Source organism: Rhinatrema bivittatum, chromosome 5 (assembly GCF_901001135.1).
Source record: "Rhinatrema bivittatum chromosome 5, aRhiBiv1.1, whole genome shotgun sequence".
In the NCBI taxonomy this organism is placed as follows: Eukaryota; Metazoa; Chordata; class Amphibia; order Gymnophiona; family Rhinatrematidae; genus Rhinatrema; species Rhinatrema bivittatum.
In genome coordinates, this window is record NC_042619.1 from 71,534,837 (window position 1) to 71,558,070 (window position 23,234).

The following is a 23,234-nucleotide window of genomic DNA, read 5'->3' on the forward strand; positions in this document are numbered from 1 at the left end:
AAGTCCATCAAGTCCTGCCTGTCATGAGGGATTTTATGTATCGATTAATGCGAGCAGTTACAGCTGCAATGATCTGGTCGAAGCAGCATGAGAAGGTGGTTTGCAACATTCCTCCCACCACCCCTACAGTGGTTTGGAAGGAGCCGCTTGCCATGGAATTTAGGATGGTCAACAGTTTGCTGAGGCCGGGGACAGCACAGGACCTTCCGTGACTGGATCCAGATCCCCTCAGATGTCTTCATATAATTCCAGGATTGCCCGAGAGCTGAGCCGATACCTGCTAACCACAAAGTCCTCAGGCATGCTCAGCAAGGATGTTCATGGAGGAAAGATACATTCCTTGTATCTCTCAAGCCGTGGCCAGGCACTTGCCCGTCGCTGGCCAGGACCCACATCCCACTGCAATGCAACCTCTTCCCTGGGACATCTTGGAAGTAGCCTTGGGTCCTGTTCTGGTTGCTCATCTTCCAAGTGTTGTCACGTGTGGCAAGGATGTCCAGGAATGAAGAATGCATGTAGCAGTAAAATTGGCACTCATCAAAAGCAATCAGGAAGCTAGACCTACTAAAAAGAGAGTTTTTATTTCCAGGAATGCTTGCCAGGTTTGTTTGTATTGATTGCAGTTTTTATCGCACGCGGACCGTGGACCGCAATACCACCTGCAATCCGACTGTACAACCCAGAAAAAAGGTGTAGTTATTAGCGCATTACTAACCCGTGATATTGTGCGAAACATTTCGCACAGCGCGGTAACCACTCCTTAATCTACATTAATCCCACCCAAACTCCTCCCATTGAATATGAAATTATTTTTTTGCATACGCATTTTGCAATTTGCCATTAAGTGTACATGTTACAGCGTTATCGCATTTTGATGAATAACCCTGTTAGATGGAAACTTCATCAGCAAGGTTATGCAGCTGATTATCCACATATTCAGCGCTACTTAGGCCTGGATTTTCTAAAATCGCAGGCCTTTGAGAATCGCAGGCCTTTGAGAATCGCGTGGTACCAATAGCACCACCGTGAAAGGTGGTGCTATTGGGCGCGTTACTGGCGGCGATAAGGGTTCTTAACTTTTTGCCGCCAGCGATGTCTCCGCCCCGGTGCCACCCCAACTCCTCCCCTTCCGTGCTGATGCCACCCCGACTCCACCCCGATCTAGGTATCGCAAGCGAAAAGGGACATTTCGCGTGTGAAAAGTCTCTTTTCGCATGCGATCCCATTAGAAAATGACCCCCTTAGGCAGATAAGTCTTATCTGTTTAAATTTAGATCTGCTATTGAGCACGTCTAGCTTATGCGGCTAATGCTTAATATTGCTACTTAGCCAGATAACTTCTCCAGCTAATTAGCACCACTCAATCTGCCCATTGCCCACCCAAAACTTATCCAGCTAACTAGATAGTCAGATAAGTGACTTATCAAAGTAGCGGCTGCCGAACATAACTGGATTTTCAGTAGCCGCTAGATAGCCACATTAGCTCTTCTTATCTGGCTATCTAGCATTTGAATATCCACCACCTTACACTTAAAAGCCACCACCATCCTTCCTACCACAGTCCGATATTTCAAGACTACACATGAGAGGCAGTAATAATCATCCTATGTGAATTTTTAAAGTTGCTGTTAATTAACCATTATTGAAATATTTATTTTTGGCCCAACAGTTTATTCTGGCTACTTGCAGCTTCCATCATTTTTTTGTGAGGCCTCTATTGATGCTATAGTGCCATTTGTCTTCTTTCACAATTAACAAAACGGGTGCAACTGTTTTTGTTGCTATAAAGTTTGTCCAGTATCTAATTAGAGAGACAGACAAGTGCCACCTATAAGGCTATGTCTTCTCTCAAGATGTATACCGTTTTAAATTTTTTTAGTGATTTTTTTGTTGCAATTTAAAAAAGAAGTTTTATAGAGATGCAAATAAATTCTTAAGCTTTCTTCTACTCTGTGAAGCAATTTAAAGTCCAATTAAAGTACAGAAAAGTTCTTAAAACCCTCTCCAAGATCTGTATTACTGATAGCTAGGGAGCATTAAACTAAGAATTTAGCTTAAAGTCAGCCCAAGCAGCTTGAAATGATGTAAAAGTTTAGTGCGGCGGATTTGAAGTGCTGGGACCTCTTTAACGCACTCTCTCTAGCCCCAGAATCAGACGTTTTTGTCGAAATGCTGCCAGCATTGGGCACATGAAATTGTGATTGGCAGGGAACTTTTACATCATTTCAAGCTGCTTGGGCTGACTTTAAGCTAAATTCTTTGTTTAATGCTCCCTAGCCGTCAGTTATACAGATCTAGGAGAGGGTTTTAATCGGACTTTAAATTGCTTCACAGAGTGGAGGAAAGCTTAAGAATTTATTTGCATCTCTATAAAACAGCTTTTTTAAATTGCATCAAGAAATCACTAAACAAATTAAAAATGGAATATATCTTGAGTGAAGACACAGCCTTATAGGTGGCACTTGTCTCTCTAATTAGATACCGGACAAACTTTATAGCAACAAAAACAGTTGCACCCGTTTTGTTGGTTTGGTGTTTACATAGTATTCTTAGAGTGTTTTCAGATTAGAGGCATTTGGCATCCTTTGCATTTTTTCACAATTAATCAAGTTTTTTTCTTTCAGTCTTATATCTCTCCCATCTTCTTCTCCCTTCCACCCACACAAGCTAGACAGACAGACAGACATACGCACATACAATTTCCCTTCTAGTCTAGCCATCAAAACAATCCTCAGCCAAGAACCATGGCCACATCTTCTTCCAGAGTCAATATGTATGTACCCTAAATCTTACCAGTAAAAGGATAAATGACGATGGGAACTTCCTCTAATTCTCTTCCCGCTGTCCCCTGTGGCTGTAAATGCAGGTTTGAAATTATTCGAACAGCTCGTCAACAACTCAACCCAAATTTTGGGGATTAAAATATTAACTTTCTTTCACAGGATTTTGGATGTCACTTATTGCTATGAGGTTATAAATGACATTATCATGCTACATGAATCAATCAAACTACTATGCAACTGAGATAATTCAGGATATTGCACTAAATATGAATGCTTCTGGAGTTCAAGGAGCTTGTAGGGGAGCAGCTAAATAATTTAGCAATGAATATACAATATAATTTTTAATCGATAGAAAGTGATAATTATTATTTGGTATATGTACTTTAAAAATATTATTTGGTACAAAGAGGGTACATATTGGAGGGAAAACTATTCCTATTGTACAAGAAGCCAGTAATTTAGGAAAAATCCTAGATTCTAGATTTACAATGAAACACATACCAAAGGTGGCTAAAATAGCATTTACAAAGTTACATTTGGTTTGGAAGAGTAAGCCATTTTTATCTGTATTGACTTTTAGGACTGTAGTTCAGCCTTTGGTTATCAGTAAAACAGATTATTGCGTTGCTGTTTATGTAGGATTACTACAAAATTATTAAGGGTTTTCACAGGAATCTTATATCAGGAACACATAACCCCAGCTGTACAGTATTTACATTCAGGCCGATACAGTACAGTGGTGGAGCGCACTGTTAACCCGCATTTGGATGCACATTTTTGATGCGCTAGCTTTACTCCTTATTCAGTAAGGGGTAATAGCGCGTCGAAAACACACGTCCAACCCCCCCGAAACTAATAGCGCCCGCAACATGCAAATGCATGTTGATGGCCCTATTAGTTATTCCCGCGCGATACAGAAAGTAACGCCTGCCCAAAGGCTGGCATTAATTTCTGCCGGCGCCAGGGAAGTACACAGAAAAGCAGTAAAAACTGCTTTTCTGTGCACTCTCCAACTTAATATCATGGCGATATTAAGTCGGAGGCCCCAAAAGTAAAAAAAAAGTAAAACTTAAAAAAAAAAAAAATTAAAAATCGGCCCGTGGGTCGGAAGACAGACGTTCAATTATGCCGGCGTCCATTTTCCGAACCCGTGGCTGTCAGCGGGTTTGAGAACCAACGTCAACAAAATTGAGCGTCAGCTGTCAAACCCGCTGACAGCCGCCGCTCTTGTCAAAAAGATGGCGCTAGGGACGCGCTAGTGTCCCTAGCGCCTCCTTTTACCACAGGCCCTAATTTGCATAGGCCACCCTCCTGAATTGCGCGCCCAGGAGAGTGGTCTTTGCGCATGCCGGGAGAGCAGACGCTCGCCAGCTCTCCCACACGTTTTTCTGAATCGGCCTGATTGGTTTCAGTGGCTGAAAGAATACATTTTTAAATGTTAGTACTTTTGTTCAAAGCTCTGCACATAAATGAGCATCCATTATCGAATTTGATACAGTCTTAATATAAGTTCATTTTTTACGTTCAGCAGATCAAAATTTATTAAGGGAACCAAGATTTAAGGATTATGCCTTTTCAATAATATGACCGAAAATGTGAAATTAAATAAATAATGGTTTGAGGAAAATGGAAGAATTTACATTTTTTAGGAAATCTTTATAAACATATCTTTTTAAGCAGATGAATGTTATAATTTTTTATATTATTGCGTGTTTTAGAGTTTGTCTTTTTCTGTGAATTTTTATGAATGTTCATTATGAACACCACACAGATCTATATGCTTGGATGTTGCGGATTATAAATGTAATAAATAAATAAATAAATACTCTTCTCTTTGGTGTTCATGCTCAAGCTCATAAAATGACTGTAAGACAGAATGAGCCAAATTTATTTTTGTATAGTGGCTGAATTTGGATTTACATTTTGGATTTAATTACTCACCTTTCCAAATCCAAGCTCAAGGAGTTATAAATCAGATACAATAGGCAGCAGTTGGATCATGAGAGGCAGAAAAGGAGGGTCTGGCCAAGAAGATGCCACTCACCATTTCATCTTGCTTGTCCGATCAGCATGGAAGTGGAGAGGAAGATGCAAATCTACTACCCGCTAGCTGCCGCCTCCCCTGACCCGATCCAGACCCGATTCATCCCCATCCCAAGGCTGCGGAAGTAGGGGGAGACTGGGGGTTATACTGAACAAACTATTGTAGGTTAAGCTCCGAGGAAACCAGTAGTAGAAATATTTACGCCATGCAACACAATACATGGGCATTTATCCGTTCACTAATGAATCAACTCAAGTGATCTCCTAAGAACACTATGAATACTGATGTCTAAAATATGTGCACAGTTTTAACCAAATGAGATTATGCATTTGCTTGAAAGCATAGGAAGGACATTAACAGAATGATACGCAACATCACAAATGTGAATGAAATGAACCTCTAGAGTGAGAGGTACAATTGACTTCTCCTCTTGAGTTAAATCCTTAATACAGAAGGGGAAAAAAAGACTGTAATTTTAGAGATTCTGATCATTTGTACTTTCCAAAAGTTGCCCCCCAAAAAAACACAATGATAAGAAAAATGCAGCAGTTTGACCTGAATATATAGTCTGTCAATAAATCTTCAATTGCAATTTTAGAGGAGTTACCAAAACTGAATTCTTATAGAAAACAAAAGCCATTTAAATATCAACAAGCTACAGCCAGGCATGCCTCTCAGTAGAAAATATCAACAAAATAAAAAAAAAATCATATTTCATTAAAAAAAATTGGCTCATTAACATAAGTTGAAAGTTAATGATCCGTAGTTTAATGTGTAATATGAATTTGTTAATAACTTGCTCCTGCTGTTAAATGAGATGGTGCTAGTAAGTCTATTTCAATTAATTTGAAATCTTGCTCTTATTTGTACTTGAGATAGCTGGTGCTGGTGGTATCATATCTGATTTCCAGGTGTTTGTGTTTAAAGGGCTGAAAATATTTAGACCCAGCTTAAAAAATGGGAGATAGAGACCAAAAGTTGTCCAGGAATTCCCTTTTTTGGGTCGGAATGGTAAAGAATTTAAATCAGCTGACAATTGTTATTGTTTCTCCCGGTGCTGACTTTCATTGGCTCTGAGGATGTTAAATGTGCTTAATGTCATGCTTCTAATATGCACTTTTCAACTTGTTTAGAAATGATATAATCACTAACACATATTGTCTCACTTTTCTATAGGCCCACTGAAATACCATTGTTTTGCCTTTCATTTTTTTTTTTCTCTTTTTTTTTTTTTTGCTTAAACTGTAAAAGTGCACTGATGCATAACAGTAAAAGACAAGTGCCTAACTAAGAGGTAGATTCATCATTTTGCTATAAATATTGCCTGTGATAAAAAGGGATATGGTTAGGCTAATTTTCCTGATACTGCATTGTGTGATAACATTATTGCAATGCATGTTATTTTCATATTGCAAAGGATGTTATTGTGATTGGTGGTCTGGGCTGCTTGGGGGGGAGGGGGGGGCAAGAGAGAAAGAGAAAGAGCCTGTAGGCAGCTGAAGGAGGAGGGGGCAAAATAGCACATGTACAATACTTTTTGAAAATGTTATGCATACACAATCCAAACACCCTGCCTCCCTGGGAAATGCCTATTTATAACTCTGTTGAATGTGCACCTGTACACACACACATACACATACACACTATGGAAGCCTGCATGTACTCTGAACCGATAGAGAAAGGCAATTTTCAGACAGGGGAATTGACCTGTTTGCATGGCTTTGAAAATTGCCTTCCCCATTTGCTTCAATCCGTGGTGCTAAACAGAGACAAGGGAACTCACGCTCGCCCAAGCAGCAGGAAAACATTGCTTGAAAAACGTTACCTTAATGGGTTGTCCATCAGGAGTGAGTACTTCTCCGGAAAGTTCCATCATCTTTATGGCCATGAGGGCGATGGGTTTCGCGTGGCTGAGGCTTTTCTTGTGCAGCCCTGCAGCCACACAGTATGCATCGCCTATTGTTTCCACCTGTAGCAATCAAACAAATCAAAAGCATTGGTATATTAATTATCTGCAATCACAGAGACTTCTTTAAAGCATGTCAACAAAACATCAATGAATTGGGTAATTACACATCTGAACTTCATTAGGAGAATGTAACTGGCAAATACAGACATCTTGCTGATCATTATAAACATGGAAGATTATTAAATTAAGAGTAACAAGTAGAGTATGTCCTAATTATCGTAAGACAAATGGGTGTTTACGTTCTAGTCTATTAGAGAAGTATAAAATAGAAACAAATATAAGACAGCAGAATGAAACAAAAGTTTGATGCATTTTGGTCTAAAGTGTCTACTTGATAGAGACTAGAATATAAAAGCTGAGCAAGTTTTCATCCTGAAAAATGAGGGTTGTCCATTGAATTTAGTTTGAGCATCACTGGCTTTTCAGCACAGAGAAGGGCATACAGAAAATGTTTCCGCTCAGTCACAAACAGAGTAAGTCCAAAACGTCAAGGAGCAGAAATAAAGCATTCTTTCAGGCATTTGAGGTAGGGAATTAAGGATTATAATGAAGTCCACAGTAAAACAGCAATCAAACCAATTTTTCAATCATTTTGCCCTCTATACTGCAAAATATAAAGGAACAAAAAAAAAAATGATGCATAGGAGTAAATTTATGTGTGACATAACCAAACACCTCTGGCGTTTGTCTAAGTATTATTTTTCCAGCCCTATTAAAAATGCAATTTATTGAATGCATATATACACACACACACACCACACATACATACATACACAATCAATGGCTCAGGAATTTTGCAGATTAGAGGATTTAGCTGTTACAACAGCACCCCAACTTTCCCTCCCAATCTCATCCCCCACCTTGATGAAAAAAATGCAACTGGCGGCTTTATTAATGACTACCATATAATTACAGTTCAAAACCGTCTTTACATTTCAACCCATTCTGAGATATGAGCTAAGCGTAATGCTCCACTGTTCAAACATTCCCTCTTCACAACTAGGATGGGGGCCCATCTCTCGGGCCCCGTTCCAGGTCTCATTCAGCATCTCAAAAGCCCACACCTTCTTCTGCAGGACTGCTAAAGCCATCCACATATTATGCATCTGCTCTTCGTGCAGCTGGTCGAGGTGGGGAAGAGGGGAACAAAATAGTGCGCATACATTTTAAAAATCTGTTTTTCTCGTTCAACCTAAACATGCCCACAAGACCGCCAGCCCGAGGGAAATTTTCACCCATGTTATTTACCCGGGTAACTGGCTTTGAAAAGCATTCTTTATTCTATGTCTACGTTAACTGGAGTGTTGCTCTGCTGATCCTTATCATCTTGCTCTGCAGGCATCTCTCTGATACATTTTAATGCCTGAATACTGAACAAACAGCTGAAGAGTCACTTCAGGAGCAGCGGTTTTAAAAACAGGCTGTGAACTTATAAAAGACGTAAACGTTTCATTTTCAGACAGTGCAAGGAATATACAAATCAAAATATATCTGGACAATAAATAAAGGAGATCAGGGATATAACCAAAAGAGAGAGGAAGGATTTTGAAAGACTGCAAAGGACCACATTTATTAGAGATGTACATGGCCAAAACATTTGCTCCTGTTTTCTTTAAGCGTGTACGTGTGTAGGGGGATGTTGTATTTTGTTATCTGGTCCTTTTTGTCTTTTACTTTTTATTTATTTTGGGCAAAGTATTACAAATTGTGCTGTTGGTAATAGTTTTCCAAAAATGAATGAAAACTAATTTTTTTTTAGTGTGGGGGGGGGACACAAATTCATTTCAATTGAAACAAAAAAATGGGCTCATTTGTCCTGTCTTCCATTTTCGTTGCCAAGTGAATGCACATCCTTACGATGTATGCATCTGGTTTAAGAAGCATATATTGTGAACAACGAAGTGGAGCCTGGAGAATCAGCTTGTTTGGGGAATCTGTGTTTCTGAAATGTTATTCATTCATTTTTTTGTATGCAAGACTTTGCTCTTTGAAGATCTGTATTGCCTTCAAAACACCAATAATGAAATAGTTGTTTGGTAGTTTTGAAAGCAAATTGCATTCCTTCTCTGATTTATACTGAAAGTAATTCCTCTATGAATAATCTATGCTGACACAATACATCAGCTAGGCTACAAATTAAGCCCAGGTTAGAAATATTGTGCATTACACAGCAATAGGGTAATTTTATAAGGAACGAGCGTGCGCCCATATCGGAACGAGCGTGCGCCCATATCTGAGTGCGAGCGGAGAAACACTGCAATTTTAAATTGTGCTCGCAGGTACGTTCATATCATTTAAAGTACTCCCTCCAGTGCATATTTCGGCTAGGGCTTTAGAGGCTTTTATGCATGTATGCAGGTTGATTTTAAAACATGCTCGCACGAAGGAAAAACCATTTCTTTCAAGTAGTTCACCAGTTTGCCCAGTTCATATCGAGGTCTTCAAGACCCTTCTGGTTCTTCATCCTGCAAACTCCTCACTTGATCCCGAATCCTCACGCTGTGCTAAACACCCTAAATCTCGAGACTACTAGACTTGCTCCTCATCAGGACCAGAAGTAAAGTTATGTGGATAACAAGCCAATGCGTACCATGGTCAACGTTTCTAAAATGCAGACTTCTGCGCGTAAGTCTTGCCCCCCCCCCCCCGGAACGCCCATGCCCCGCCCATTCGCCACCCCTTCTTCTCGAGTCACGCATGGGTATGTATGCGCGTACTTTGTAGCTTCTTAAAATGCATGTGGGTCGTGCGAGGCCCGCATATACACAAATGAGGCTGTTTCTGTGTGAGCAATGCTTTTAAAATCGACCAATAAGGTAACATTATCAGATGGCGCCAAGTCGCAGGAAATGCATCAATCCTGGGTTTGCTCCACTACATTTTTAGATCTGCTTTTCTTAGAGCAGCCCAATGGTGATTTTCTGCAAGGTTATGCCAGGTCACCAGCCCTGAACCTTTTTGAACTTTGCCCCACTGGGAAAAATGTGGAGGGTGGAGGTTGCTGGTAGCCGGCAGCTCCAACCCATTACCTTTTTTTTTTTTTAGACAATTACCACTGGAGATTTATTTAGAAAATGTGTATTCTGCTAATCCACAGATCTCAGCGGATAACAAACTCACGTGCATAACAGAGTACAGCAATAATTTAAAAACAAAATAAAAAATAATGTGCAGTTACAATAAAATAACACCACTCAGTACATAAAACTTCACACATCAGGAAAAGCAGATATAACAAAAGTGAAAATTGTGGAGCAAACCCGCTGGGTCATGTTCTATCTGGGAATGACTGCTTAAAGAAATGAGTTTTTAGCAATTTACAAAAATGGAGCCAATCATTCTCTGATCTAATGAACACAGGTAGTTCTTTCAATAGAACGGGCCCAGGGATGCTAAGGATCTACCTATGAAAAGTTACCAGGCGCACTTGTGTTAATGAAGGAATTTCTAGCAGGTGTTGAGTGGATGATTACAAACCAAGGATAAGATGATATGAGCGAATTAACAACATAATACATGCTGGAGCAGTTCCATGGTTGGCCTTCCAAACCAAAGATAAAGCCTTAAACTTCAATCTCCAGATAATAGGTAGCCAATGTAGATCAACGAGAATGGGAGAAATGTGTCTGTGCAGCGATGATCCAACAATCAACCTAACTGCCGAATTTTGGATTAATTGCAAAGTCTGAAAGTAGGATTTTGGCAAACCTAGCAGCAAGATACCAGACCTGGGCAAAACTGGGCCATGAAGACAGTATCAGTAATGCAACTCCAGCAAACAATTCACGTTTTCAAAGAGTATAATTTAGCTTTATATTAATATACTTAATACTCTATATTTTGGAGGAAAGATTGTTTCTGGCAGTATTTAGGTAGCATTTTGATGAACAAAGGCTCAGAATATGGCTCATTCAGGGATTATGCAGTTATGCATGTCATTTTTTTACTTACTCATTAGAAAAGTGTTATTGCAAAATATTTTTTCACGGGCTCTAATGATGGGTTGTTTTTTTAACAGGCGCATATGGAATGCCTTCTTTTCCCACCTTTAACTTGGGATTTCTGCCTGGATATTATCTAATACATCCCACAAATAGCTAAAGGAAATGATATTTCTGTCAGTGGCTCTGAGGAGGACTAGACGAGGGGAAAAATGATAGCGAAACTTAAAAGCAAAGGCACAGTGATGACACTCAGCATTCCCAGGAGCAGCTCTCCAAGACAAGGAACAATTGATCGTGGTACTCAAAAGAAAGCGAGATCTCTGTCTAAGCAGACACCATCACTTTCAAACATTGCTTGCTACCAGAGCAGAAGAGGGATATTTGGGTGAACTCTCTCCTTCTGAAAATAAATGAAACAGCTCGGAAAGACTCTCTGTTTTTGCAAGTGCTAATCTCCTTTTCTCCGCTCCTGTTCCTCTGAAACTATGTGGACTGGATACAGATTGGCTTCCTGGTAAAGCAATGTCACCCCGTTGAAAAAAAACATCTCACAAGTTATTGCTTCATCCTGTAAGAGCGTTCCTATTTTATACAGAGGTAAGCAGAGCCAGTGGAAATGGTGTGATCACACCCGATGACACAGCGAGAGGGGTCCTGCGGTGACTGTAACGTTTTGCCCCTGCCAGGACCTAAAGGCGGTCTTGCAGCACAGGTGGCAGCAGTAAAGAAGTCAGCTCCCAGGCAAGGCCAACAGAAGGGGAAACGGAGCACCAGTTTGACAACGTAAGCCCTGCGACAGCCTGCAGAAGAAGGGAGCACCGCACACAGGCGGCAGCAGTATGGAAAAGAAGTTGACTCCCTTAGGAGGCCGGCAGGGCGGAGCAGGGCAGCTTTTTTGACAGCTGGCCCTGTAGAAGCCAGAATAAAGGTGTACCCTGGCCGCAGCAGCAGCACATGGGGCTGCAGAACAAAAGAATGGAGCAGCACATTGACCGCAGAAACAACAGAGCTCGCTGATGTGGCTGGCTAATTCTTTCCATCCTTATCAGTTGTCTCTTTCTGTGGGAGAAAAGAAAAAAAAAAAGGCCTGTGCTGCAAGGCCTGGCAGGCTAGGCAGACAGCAACAAGGGATCAACCATGGGAGTGGCAGGAAGCACTTCTCAGCCTGCTGCTGCTTTTCTAGTCACTCTCCCTCCCCAGCCCCTTGTTCCATTGACTCACTTTGCTTAGGAGAACCACTTGTGTGGCTGCTGCCGCTGCAGCACGTAGCTTATCCAGCACCAATTATTTTCTGAAACCCACCACTGAATAAATCGGAAAACAGCAGGAGGGAAGATAAGAAATGAAAAGATGTTGAGGGACAGGAAAGGGGAGAGAAAGGGGAAGGGGAAAGTAATACAAATGAGGAAGAGGTGAGGAGAGAGAGAGCAGGGAGAGGGAAACAGGAAAGGGAGGGGCGAGAGATAGGGGAAAGGTGGAAGGGCCGAGAGGGTGTAGACCCAGGAAGATGGAAGGTAAGGCTAGAGAGACTAAGAGGGGGAAGAAAAGAGAGGACATTTATGTATTTGCCTATGTCATGTGTGTGTGTGAGTGTGTGTATGTGTGTGCATGTAAATACACAAACTCCCTAATGTGTAAATACACAAACTCCATGATGTGTACACAGTATATATACATACATACAAAGATATTGAGTGCCTGGTAATGAAATTTGGGGTCATGTTTCACCTCTTGAAATAAAATATAACATAATGTATGCCATAACTAGTAAAGAGAAGGCATCTCTCCATATCAGCTGCATTGTATATTGAAGTTTAATATAAGATCTTGACAAATGTAAAATATTACTTTCCATATTTTAAGCGATTATTTCATTCCATGGGCACCTCACTGACACTTAATTGGAAGGTTGTTCATTTCTAAGTGAAGTCCACTTGATTATCCCTCTTATCCACTTTACTCTATGCATTTCTTACTCCTCAGTACCCAGACAAATTATATAAATAATAGCGAGGCCAAGTATGTTTCTTTATTCAGGCTAACCATGAGGGTTATCACTATCAAAAATGCTGATTGACCCTTCACCGCCTGAGATAGGAATGGGTATTTCCACATTAGACAGTAATATGTTCTCCAAGTATTTTGAGGATAAAATCTTACAGGGTCATTCATCAAAATGCATTATGGTGCTATTGCACGCGATAAGGCGTTAATACCATAATTGTATTACTACACGGCGCGAATGCAAAGAGAGAGAGCACCTCTACAGATGCCTTCACAGTATTCAACTATTTATATCTCTCTAGGAGGGCCAGCTAATAGCTCAAGTTGAGGTGTTGGCGGTGGTTTAGGGGCCAGTTTTAGATGCGGAGTGAGACGTACAAACAGCACAGCACAACGAGATGAAGATTTGATGTCATATGGAAAGAGGAAAGTCTCACAAAAATGAGATTTCTACTATGTTATCTCTCCTGAGCTTGACATCAAATGACATCAAATCTTCACCTCGGTGTACTGTGCTGTTCATATGTCTCACTCCTCATCTAAAACTGGCCCTTAAACCCTAAACCACCGCCAACATCTCACCTCGCGCTATTAGCTGGCCCTCCTATAGAGGTATAAATAACTGACTACTATGCAGGCCATGTCCACACCATTGTGAGTTTCCCCAATTCATTCCCAGTTTGCCCAGGCAAGGGACAAGACATCCCAACCCCCCTAGTGTAATAGTCTCCCTTTCCTCCTGTTAGCCCCAACCATTAAAATCCCGTTGACTAGCCTATGTTTTTGTTTTTTTTTTAATTACTTGCACACCGTCCATAGCAGTAGTAAAGTTATGTGGAAGGGACCATGGCGCGTGCTTGTGCGCCTGAATACTTATGAGCACATTTCATGTTAAAGTCCTGGAAGGCACATGTCCTGCCCTTGCCCCGCCCAGACCACGCTTACACCCCGCCCCTTTTTTGAAACTTTCTGTGCACGTAGCGGGCGATAAGCGCGTACTCGGGCGGCTTTCAAAATCCGCTTGCCGCCCGCCAGCCCATCTTATGTGCATATCTCCTACTTTTGGTGAGTGCAGGGCTTTTAAATTTCACTCATTAGATTTACATAGGGGCCTCTGTCTGCCTAAAGCCGTCTCTGGAGTGGTTCCTGCTGGGCCAATAGATGAAGCTGTGTTGTGGTCAGCTTTGTATCCTGTAGAACAGTGGTTCTCAACCCTGTCCTGGGGACCCCCCAGCCAGTCGGGTTTTCAGGATATCCACAATGAATATGCATGAGAGAAAATTTGCATACACTGCCTCCATAACATGCAAATTTTCTCTCATGCATATTCATTGTGGATATCCTGAAAACCCGACTGGCTGGGGGGGTCCCCAGGATAGGGTTGAGAACCACTGCTGTAGAACAAGAAGTCGGTCTGTGTATTCTGGACCCTTCTCCCTACTGCCTCTTAAAGGAAGGATGAGAGAGATTTTATGACTCTTTTCAATGAATAATGAATTTTTCTTTCCAGGAAATGTTTTTACTGTTCATCTTGAAGATGATAGTGGTCTGCCCATTGTTCAAAAAGCCTTCTTTGGTTATTAATAAACTGGACAGCTATCACCTAGTATCTTTACTTGCCTTTCTTAAGCAAGCTAATCAAACGTAATCACTTAAGGTACTTGTGAGAAAGAATATATTAAATTTCTTCCAATCAAGGTTTAAGGTTGCATATAGCACTGAAAAGTAATCTTGCTTGGTAATGATCTCAGATGAATTTTGGATAGGGGGATTCACTTGTTCCTTGTCCTACTCAATCTCACAGCATCTTTTGGCATGATTGATTCAGAGATTTTGTTTGAAAGGCTGAGATCGGGATAGTGGGAGCTATGAACAAATGGTGTCACTCTTTCTTATCTGAGAGGTCTCAGAAAGTGCTTTGGGGTAAATCCTATTTAAACAACTAGACCATCAGTAAGATGTGGTATTCCTCAGGGGTCTGTTAGGATTCGTGGGGTTTGTGGGCCCTTGGCCCAAGGTGAGGGTTGGTACCACCCGAGGGGAGGAGCCCCACAGGTCCCCACCGTCGGGAGGCGAGGTCAGCTATGGTAGGAGATTCAGTAGTGTAGAGGAATGGAGCCTCCCGCGTCACTGCTACGTGATCATAGATGCAGTAAAGGGAGTACTGTGGGGAATCCCGAGGAGCGGGGTGAGAGACACAATTCAAGGCGAATCCACACTATACTCGCTGAACTGGAGAGGCATGTACCAGAGCAGGGTCCTCAGAGAGAGAGAAGCACTGGGCAGGCCCCGAGGAGCGGGGAGCGTGAGCCAGGAACTTCCGGAGGTCTGCAGCAGAGAGTGCTACGCAGCAAGAGATACTCTGGGGTGGTGACATAGGCCAACCCATGGAGCGGGGAAGCCTGGGTGAATCTCTGCAGTAGTGACGAAAGCAACTCCGGCGAGCGGGGCTGCACACAATGGAATCTCAGGAAGAGAAACGAGAGCACTGCCCCAAGGAGTGGGGGTGCTGAGTAGTGTCACTGATACAGAACTAAAGCGCTGCCCCGAGGAGCGGGGAAGCGCAGGCACAGTCTCTGTTGTAGAACATAGGTACTGCCCCGAGGAGCAGGGAAGTGCAGGTCCAGACTCCAAGCAGAGGGTGGTTCCAATAGACAACCCTGAGGAGCAGGGAGGTCGGTAGGCAAAAGCTCTGAGAGGCGCAGGGCTAGCCTGAGGAGCGGGGGAAGCCAGGAGACCAAATCTCACACAGGAGCGCAGCAGGGCCCCCAAGGAGCGGGTACCCGAGCAGAGTCCAGAGGCAGATAGAACCAATACAGGAACCACGGGTCCATGGAGCCAGAAGCAGGTGTCAGTAGCGAAGGAACTCGTTGCCAAGTCAGCTAGCAAGGGGTGAAGGCGGTGCTTAAGAATCCCAGCCTGATGACATCATCAGCCGGGGATGCCCCTGAGGTTCCCGCCATTGGGTCTTCAAAGGAGAGGCTGGTGGCGCACACGTGCACCTAGGAAGGCCCGGAGTCGGCGTGAGTGAAGGCTGCATCCCAGACGCCATGAGGAGTCCTGGGAACCCAGAGGAATGAGGCAGTAGTGGCTAGCCTCAGCGCGAGTAGGCCCAGAGAAGAGAGCAGTGCAGTACATGAAGTGAGTTGCATCGGTCGCAGCCGACTGCGACCGACGGTCATAACAGGGTCAAACATATTCCCATCTTTGTTTAACATCTACATAGGGCCTTTGTATAACTGATCTGGCCATTTAGTTGTCATTTCATTGTTATGGTGATAACCTTTTAGCTGTACCATCCTTTAGGTCTTGTTCAACCAGAGCCTTTGTTCTATGGCTAAATGGATGAGGCCTAATGGTCTATATCTGAATCCTTCTAAGTTTGAAGTATTGCACATTAGCAAAATGACCATTGATCAAACCAATATTCAGTTAATATTAAATGATGAAGTAATTTGGGGATGTGTGTGTTTGGACTAAGAGTTACATTTAGAAGCACATATTGCCACTATATCTCAGATCCTGCATTTGAAGCTTTGGATAGTGTGACAATTGTGCCCTTATCTTTCACCATCAGATCAGAAAACTATCACTTATGCCTTAGTCATATCGCATACGGGCTATTATTATAACTCTCTGTATCTGGTTCTACCTAAGAGATTGCTGCAGAGATTTCAATTAATTGAAAATAATGCAATCTGCTTAGTTACAGGGGGCAAATATAGAGAGGGTAATATCTTTACTTAAAGGGCTTCACTGGCTTCCCATGTTGTTCCGAATGAGGTTTAAGCTGTTATGCATAATATTTAAAGCCCTATTTGACCTTGAATCAATGTATATGAAAGATCTTGTGAATTGGTACTTCTCTAACAGGCCCATGAAGATTGGCTCAGGAGACACTAATTTCTATTCCCTCTCTGAAAGAAGTGGAATCAACAACCTTTAGAAATCATATTTTTCTATGTGCATCATCAGTGCTTTGGAATATATTGCCAGTGGTCATTTCCATGAGGTAATTATCTGCTTTGGTTTGTTTTTTTGGGTTTTTGTTTTTTTTTCAGGTAAATCTGAATCTGTAAACTGGCTTTTGAGTAGGTAGAGTACAGTTGCTTTTTTGATTTACTTGTGGATAGCAGTTACATTATCTTCGGTTGTTCTAACTTTGATAATAATAATGTAAAGCAGAGGTGGCCAGCTCGGGACCTCAAGAGCCGCAAACAGGCCAGGTTTTCAGGATACCTACAATAAACATGCATGAGATAGATTTGTACACATTGGGGTCGATTTTAAGACCCCGATGTGTAAGACCCGATTTTAAGACCCGCACGTGTAAGACCCGCACGTGTAAGACCCGATTTTAAGACCCGCACATGTAAGACCCCAATGTGTAAGACCCGCACGTGTCCATGTGCGCACGATTCCCGGCGCACGCACATGGACGCGGCAATTTTATAAGCGCGCATCGGCGCATGTGCGTTATAAAATACGATATCCGCGCATACATGCACAGTGGATTTTAACATCCGTGCATGCGTGGGTGGGCGGATGGCCTCCTCTGCGTGCAGGGGGGGTACAATTTTGAAAGCCCACATTCAGCGATGGGAGTAGGACCTCCCTAGTTCTCTCCCAGCCTCTCCAATTAAGGAGCGGACTGAAAAGGAACTTCCTTATACCCCCTACCTAACTTTTCTACCCTTTACTCTCTCGTCTCCTCCCCAACCCCTAACCCCTTCCTAGCTACTTACTTTTTTTTGTTAGATTACTTACTGCTGCCCTGGAGCAGAAGTAATCTCTGTGCGCCGGCCAGCTGTCGGCGTGCACTTCCCCGGGGCAGCGTCAAATGGTGCTGTCCCAGCCTGCCCCCGCCTCGCCCCTCCCCACCCAGACCACACCCCTGGCCTGCCTCTTTCTTTGGACCCAGAACTTCTGCGTGTAATGGGGGTTATACGCATTGCTGGGCCCTTCCAAAAATACATGCAGCACGCACAAGGCCCGGCCAGGCGTGTAACCCCCGTTATTTATTCGCGTGGCCCTTTAAAAATTTACTTGAAAGGTGGCAGTGTATGCAAATCTTTCTCATGCATATTATTTGTGGATAACCTGAAAATCTGGCTTTTTGTGGCCACCCCTGACGTAAAGAGTAAGTAAGGGTCACTTTTAGTTATTTTATATAGATATAGATGTAAAATATAAAAGTCAAGTTAGACAATTTTTTTCTGCAGTCTGTGCAACCACAAAACATTTCCTGACTCTGCTCTTGACAGAGGAAATAGGCTCTTATGCACAACAGCAAAACAAAGGGGGTGAAGGATGAACATGAATACGTTAGTAAGATCTAGGTTTTACTGGGTCAGAAGGGCATACCAAATTATGCAGGATATGCAATGAACAGAACTGTGGCAGTGATGTCTGGAAAGAACCGGTGATGAACAGAATTCAGCACAACATCTGGAAAGAAACATTGCTGAAAAGGTCATGATAGCCAATATAAGATCTAGCAATGATTGGGCCAATCAGAATTTGACAATACATTTTGACATAGCCAGGAATCCTTTGGAGTCAGATGAGCCAATCCCATACCTAGAAGATGTGGCCATAAGAACTGCTTAGTGTTACCTAGCAACCAAAAGGGTAGCCAACCATGAACTACAAACCAAACCATCAATGATAAGCTAAACTCATGATGACCATATATAAAACCACAGCACAACGGTCCAAACCAGAAAGAAGAGGAAGATCATATGAGGCAACAGGAAGTGCTCAGAACTGAAGGCATCGTAGAGGGTCCCAGCAGTAAAGATGCACTTCCTGCTATAGACTTTTCCTGTTGGCTAAAAGACTTCTGATAAAACTAACTTTCAGGTAATATAAATCTTAGATGAGGATCAAATATTTAACTGAGCAGTTTCACAGAGTAAGCAATGAATGTGGTGAACCTGTATATTAGACTTTACATGATTCCATTATTGTTTCCTCTTCATCTTGGATCCAGTAAAGTGGGACCTGGGATTGGGAGGGATGATCCATAATACTATTTGTGAGTTGTGTTCTTGATCTTGAAGGAAAGAATGCAGTTGTTGTGGGTTGTTGGAGAGGGATGTAGGATTTTACAATCTCATTTAATATTTTATTTGTATACCATGGGCAGGTATTTATTGTATTACTACTGCTTTTACTTCTATAATGCTACTTGATATATACAGCGCTGTACAAAAACACATAAGAGACAGAGCCTGCTACATAGAGTTTACAGTCTAATCAAGGCAAACAGGGCAAACGAGACTGGGAATTCCATTTATTAAGAAAACTGTTAAAATCAGTAAGACTGTGAGTGGGATAAGCAGGGGCTAAGAAAAATATTTCTTCAGGTTTGGAAGCCATACCTAGATTCCTTGACTTGTAGAATTTGCAGTCTGATAGTTAATTCTCTTTTGGTATCGTAATTTTTGAGCTGCAGTTGGGATTGTTGGGTGGGGTGGGGGGGGGAGGGAGGGAGTAACCTGATGAAGACATGTTATTCACTAAAGACTGAGGGTTTTTTTCAATACTGTACTTTGTGTACCTATCTGTGACTGTTGGTATAATTCTGCTTCAGTTTGTTGTATTTGTCTTCTGAAAACAATAAACAGACTTTTCTAAAAGCAGCCTTAAAAATATGGATTTTTAAACTGCATTTGAATAAGGCCAGAGAGACTTGACTGCTGATCAGACTTTACAAAGAGAGGTGTAGAGAGGGGAGGTAATGAGGAACTGCAGAATGAATGCTTTTGTAGACAAGAGAAGTTTCAACTATATACTAAACAGATAGTAAGACAACATAGGGGGTTATTTCCAAAGCTGTATCATGCGCGTTAGGGTCCTAATGCACGCGATAAGGCCATATCGCATGCAAAAAGGGCCTTTTCACATGCAATATAATGCAAATTAGGGGAGGGGAGGAGTCGGGGTGGGGAGGGGAGGAGTTGGAGCGGGGAGGGGAGGGGGCGGAGTTGGTGTGTCTTCGCTGCATGCAATAATGTTAGTAAAGTTATCGTCGGCAGTAGCGTGCCCAATAGCACCACCTTTCACGGTGGTGCTATTCGGTGCGAAAGCCGGCAGCCGGTGCACCGCCGTGGTGCGAAGGCTGCAGGCTTTCGCAGGCCCACCCCCCGTTTTCACAGGATTCATCATTCTGTGAAGAATGATGAATCCAGGCCATAGTGATTTGTAACGAGGGTTATATGACTGTACTGACTTTGGAGATAGATAAGTCGTGCTGCTGAATTTTGGATAGATTATAGTGGAGAAAGATGGTTCACCGGGGGACCTGTGAGGAGATGTTTCAGTACTCTAAGCAGGACGTGATGAGAGAGTGGATTAGGGTCCTGGTAGTGTGTTCAGAAAGAAAGGGACTGATTTTAGTGAGATTACAGAAAAATAAATGTACCATTTTAGAGGTAGTTTGGATGTGTAGAGGAGAGAAAAGTGTCAAAGATGACCCCAAAGTTATGGGCTGAGGGAACTAGGAGGATGACACTGCTATCCACAAAAACAGAGAAAGGGGGAAGAGGGGAAGTGGGTTTGGAGGGAAAGATAAGGTGTTCTGTTTTGACCATGTTGAGTTTAAGGTGGTGGTAGTGGGATATCAAGGCAAGAATATCAGACAAGTAGGCTGAGATTTTAATAGGGATGTGTGCCAATGGAATTGCCAGTTTTCCCAGTTTGTTCCCAGTTCATCCAGTTAAGGAATAGGTCTTCCAACCCCCCTCCCCCTTAGTTTAATAGCCTTTCTTCCCCCCTGTTAGCCCCAACCTTTAAAACCCCACTGATCTGCCTAGATTTTTTTTTTTGTTCTATTACTTACAATTCATTCATAGCAGAAGTTAAGTTATGTGGCCGGGGATGCCAGTGCGCACCGGGTCACACAAGTGCATGACAATTTCAGGTTAAAATCCCAGTATGGCTCGCCCATTCCCTGCCCTTGTCCCGCCTCTTCTGTAAACTTTTCATTTGTGTGTGCAGCAGGAGATGCACACCTATCCAAGCAGCTTTTAAAATACACTCAGTAAACCCAAGCCCAAATTATTCGCACATCCCTTCATTGATGCGTGTGTCAGGCTTTTAAAATTCACCTTTAAAAATTCAACAGGAGATGTGAGAAGACAATCAAAACAAGATTGAGTCCTGAAATTCAAGTAAGGATAGAGTATCAAGGAATAGATGATCAACAGTGTCAAAAAGCAACAATTCAGTTAAGGAGTATAAGAACTGAGTAAAGGCCTTTTTAGTAAATTTTAAAACAGAGCATGTGTGCCCATACACATAAACAACATATGCCTCATTTTATAAAGTATGCATGTAGCATTTAAAATACCAATGGTACACATATGCCAACAGCATTGACATGTGTATCTTATGCACAAGGGGGAGCGGGAGAGAGAGCCCCTGTATAGGGTCAATCTGACATATTATATATATACATACCACTTTAGAGGGGCACTTAGAATCGCGGTGGGTTTTTGAGAGGTGGGTTGGGGTTATGGGAGGTGGTGTTACACCTCCCATTCAGAGGTACTCATTGTAAAACTGACATCACTAAAGAATTTTAGTCTTTATAAGTGATGAAAAAGAGTTGATTTGTACAATGCAGCTAGCAGAGACTGCAATGTACAAATCAACTCCTCTTGCTAGATTTCTCATTGCTTATAAAGACTGCAATTTTCTAGTGATGTCAATTTTACAGTGATTACCGCTGAATGTAACACCACCCTCTATCCCAACCCAATTCCTGAAAACCCACCTCGATTCTAAGTGCCCCTCCACAGTGGTACATATATAGAGAGAGGCTCTCTCTCTCTCTCCTTCTTCCTCTCCCCTCCATATTCAGGACTCCTGCCCCTCAGGAGGACCAGTCAAGGGCAAATTGGCCTATCGGGGGATCGGGCATCCCCCGGTGGGTCAGTCGCTCTGGTCACGTGGTCTGCCGAGCGCGGCCGCGACAGAGCCGTGCTCGGCAGACCACGGGGAATCCTCTGGGCCAGTTTTGGGGAAAATCCCCGGGCCGATCTTTACCCGGAATCTAAACTTTGATTTCCATTTGGTTGGTAACCAAAGCAACTCTCACAATACAGGAGTTATATGGTCCTGCATTTTAGATCTGTTGAAATACGAGCCGTAGAGAGTTGAACAAGCTGTAACATCTGTATAAGCTTCTCAGACAGCCTTATATAAAGACTGCTGCAGTAATGAAGCTATCCAATAGGGATTGCAGCACTGTGTGAAATAATTCAGCGGGCAATAACAGCCGTAATGGTCTTAACATTTTTCGTTTATAAAAAGCCACTTTTTCCACATGGTGAATATGTGTTTTCAATGTTAATTGGAAATTTATAAAAACACCAAGACGGCATATCTCTGAAGGAACTGGTAACAGAGCACCTTCAAAATGGATAACATCAGATATGCTTTCTAAGAGGCACATTCCTACCCAAAGCACTTTCGGTTTTTGAATGTTCAGAGGAAGACCATTATTATTAGCAAGTTAGATTTTTCTCTGAGTCATACAATCAACAAAAAATGTCTCAGGCAATCCCCATCAGGTTCACAGAGAATGTATAACATGATATCATCTGCATTTAAAAAATAACTTACTCCCAGTGCCTGAAGAACCAAGCAGGTTAAAAAAGAGAGCGGACAATGCTGATCCCTGGGGAACCCCCAAGTCAATTGATGCCAGGAAGAACACTGTGCACCTATTTGAACATGCTGACTTCTGTCTTGCAAGAATGACTGAAATCCAGATAGCACCATCCCTGCAATCCCAATATCTTGCCGGCGTAATATGAGAAAGCTGCTGAGATATCAAGCTGCACAAAGATTCCGGGCCGGCCATGCTTTAAATTGCAAAGTAATGTGTCAAACAATGAAAGTAAAAGTAATTCCATGTTATGTCCTGCTCTAATACTCTTGAAGTATGCAGTTTCTTTTCCCTCACTACTTGATAAAATTTTACCCTCTTCCTATTGTATCTGATTGACGCAATAGTTTGCCTTTTTCTCTACATGTCTTTCTTGCAGGAAAGAATAACAGACGTACTTTAAAGCTAGAAATTCTATGCAGAACTAAATGACTCCTACTTTCCAGGATGCATGGTTGTGTATGCACCTAGGCATCCCTCTGGACCCCTATTAGGATCCCCTTGGACCTCCTGACATAGCCTACACATTTGATCTTGATAGGACACCAAACACCAAAGTTACTAGGGAAGGGCCACAAACATTCACACACACACAGATATATCTGCTAAACCTCCTTCCCTTCAGAACACAGGATAAAAATCTTTCCTCTTCTTAGAAAAAGAAAAAAAGGTTTTTTGTTTTCCACATTCATTTTTACACAGTCAAGCTATAATGTCATTAGCTAGTCACTACTTTATTCTATGATGGATATCTGAAGAAGGGAGCTGTGTGTCATCTCAAAAGCTCATGCACCTCAGCTCTTTTGCTGCTCTC

The 23,234-nt window shown here is 42.3% G+C and overlaps 1 protein-coding gene across 3 annotated transcripts in view; it reads right to left on the bottom strand.

Annotated features, from left to right (window-relative positions):
- GUCY1A2 (guanylate cyclase 1 soluble subunit alpha 2) overlaps positions 1–23,234 on the bottom strand; it is a 549,703-nt gene that overhangs the window by 138,050 nt on the left and 388,419 nt on the right. For all 3 annotated transcript variants that reach the window (XM_029602441.1, XM_029602443.1, XM_029602442.1), the window contains exon 6: positions 6,653–6,796. In XM_029602441.1, coding sequence (XP_029458301.1) covers positions 6,653–6,796 — 144 coding nt within the window. The remainder of the gene's footprint in view (positions 1–6,652; positions 6,797–23,234) is intronic.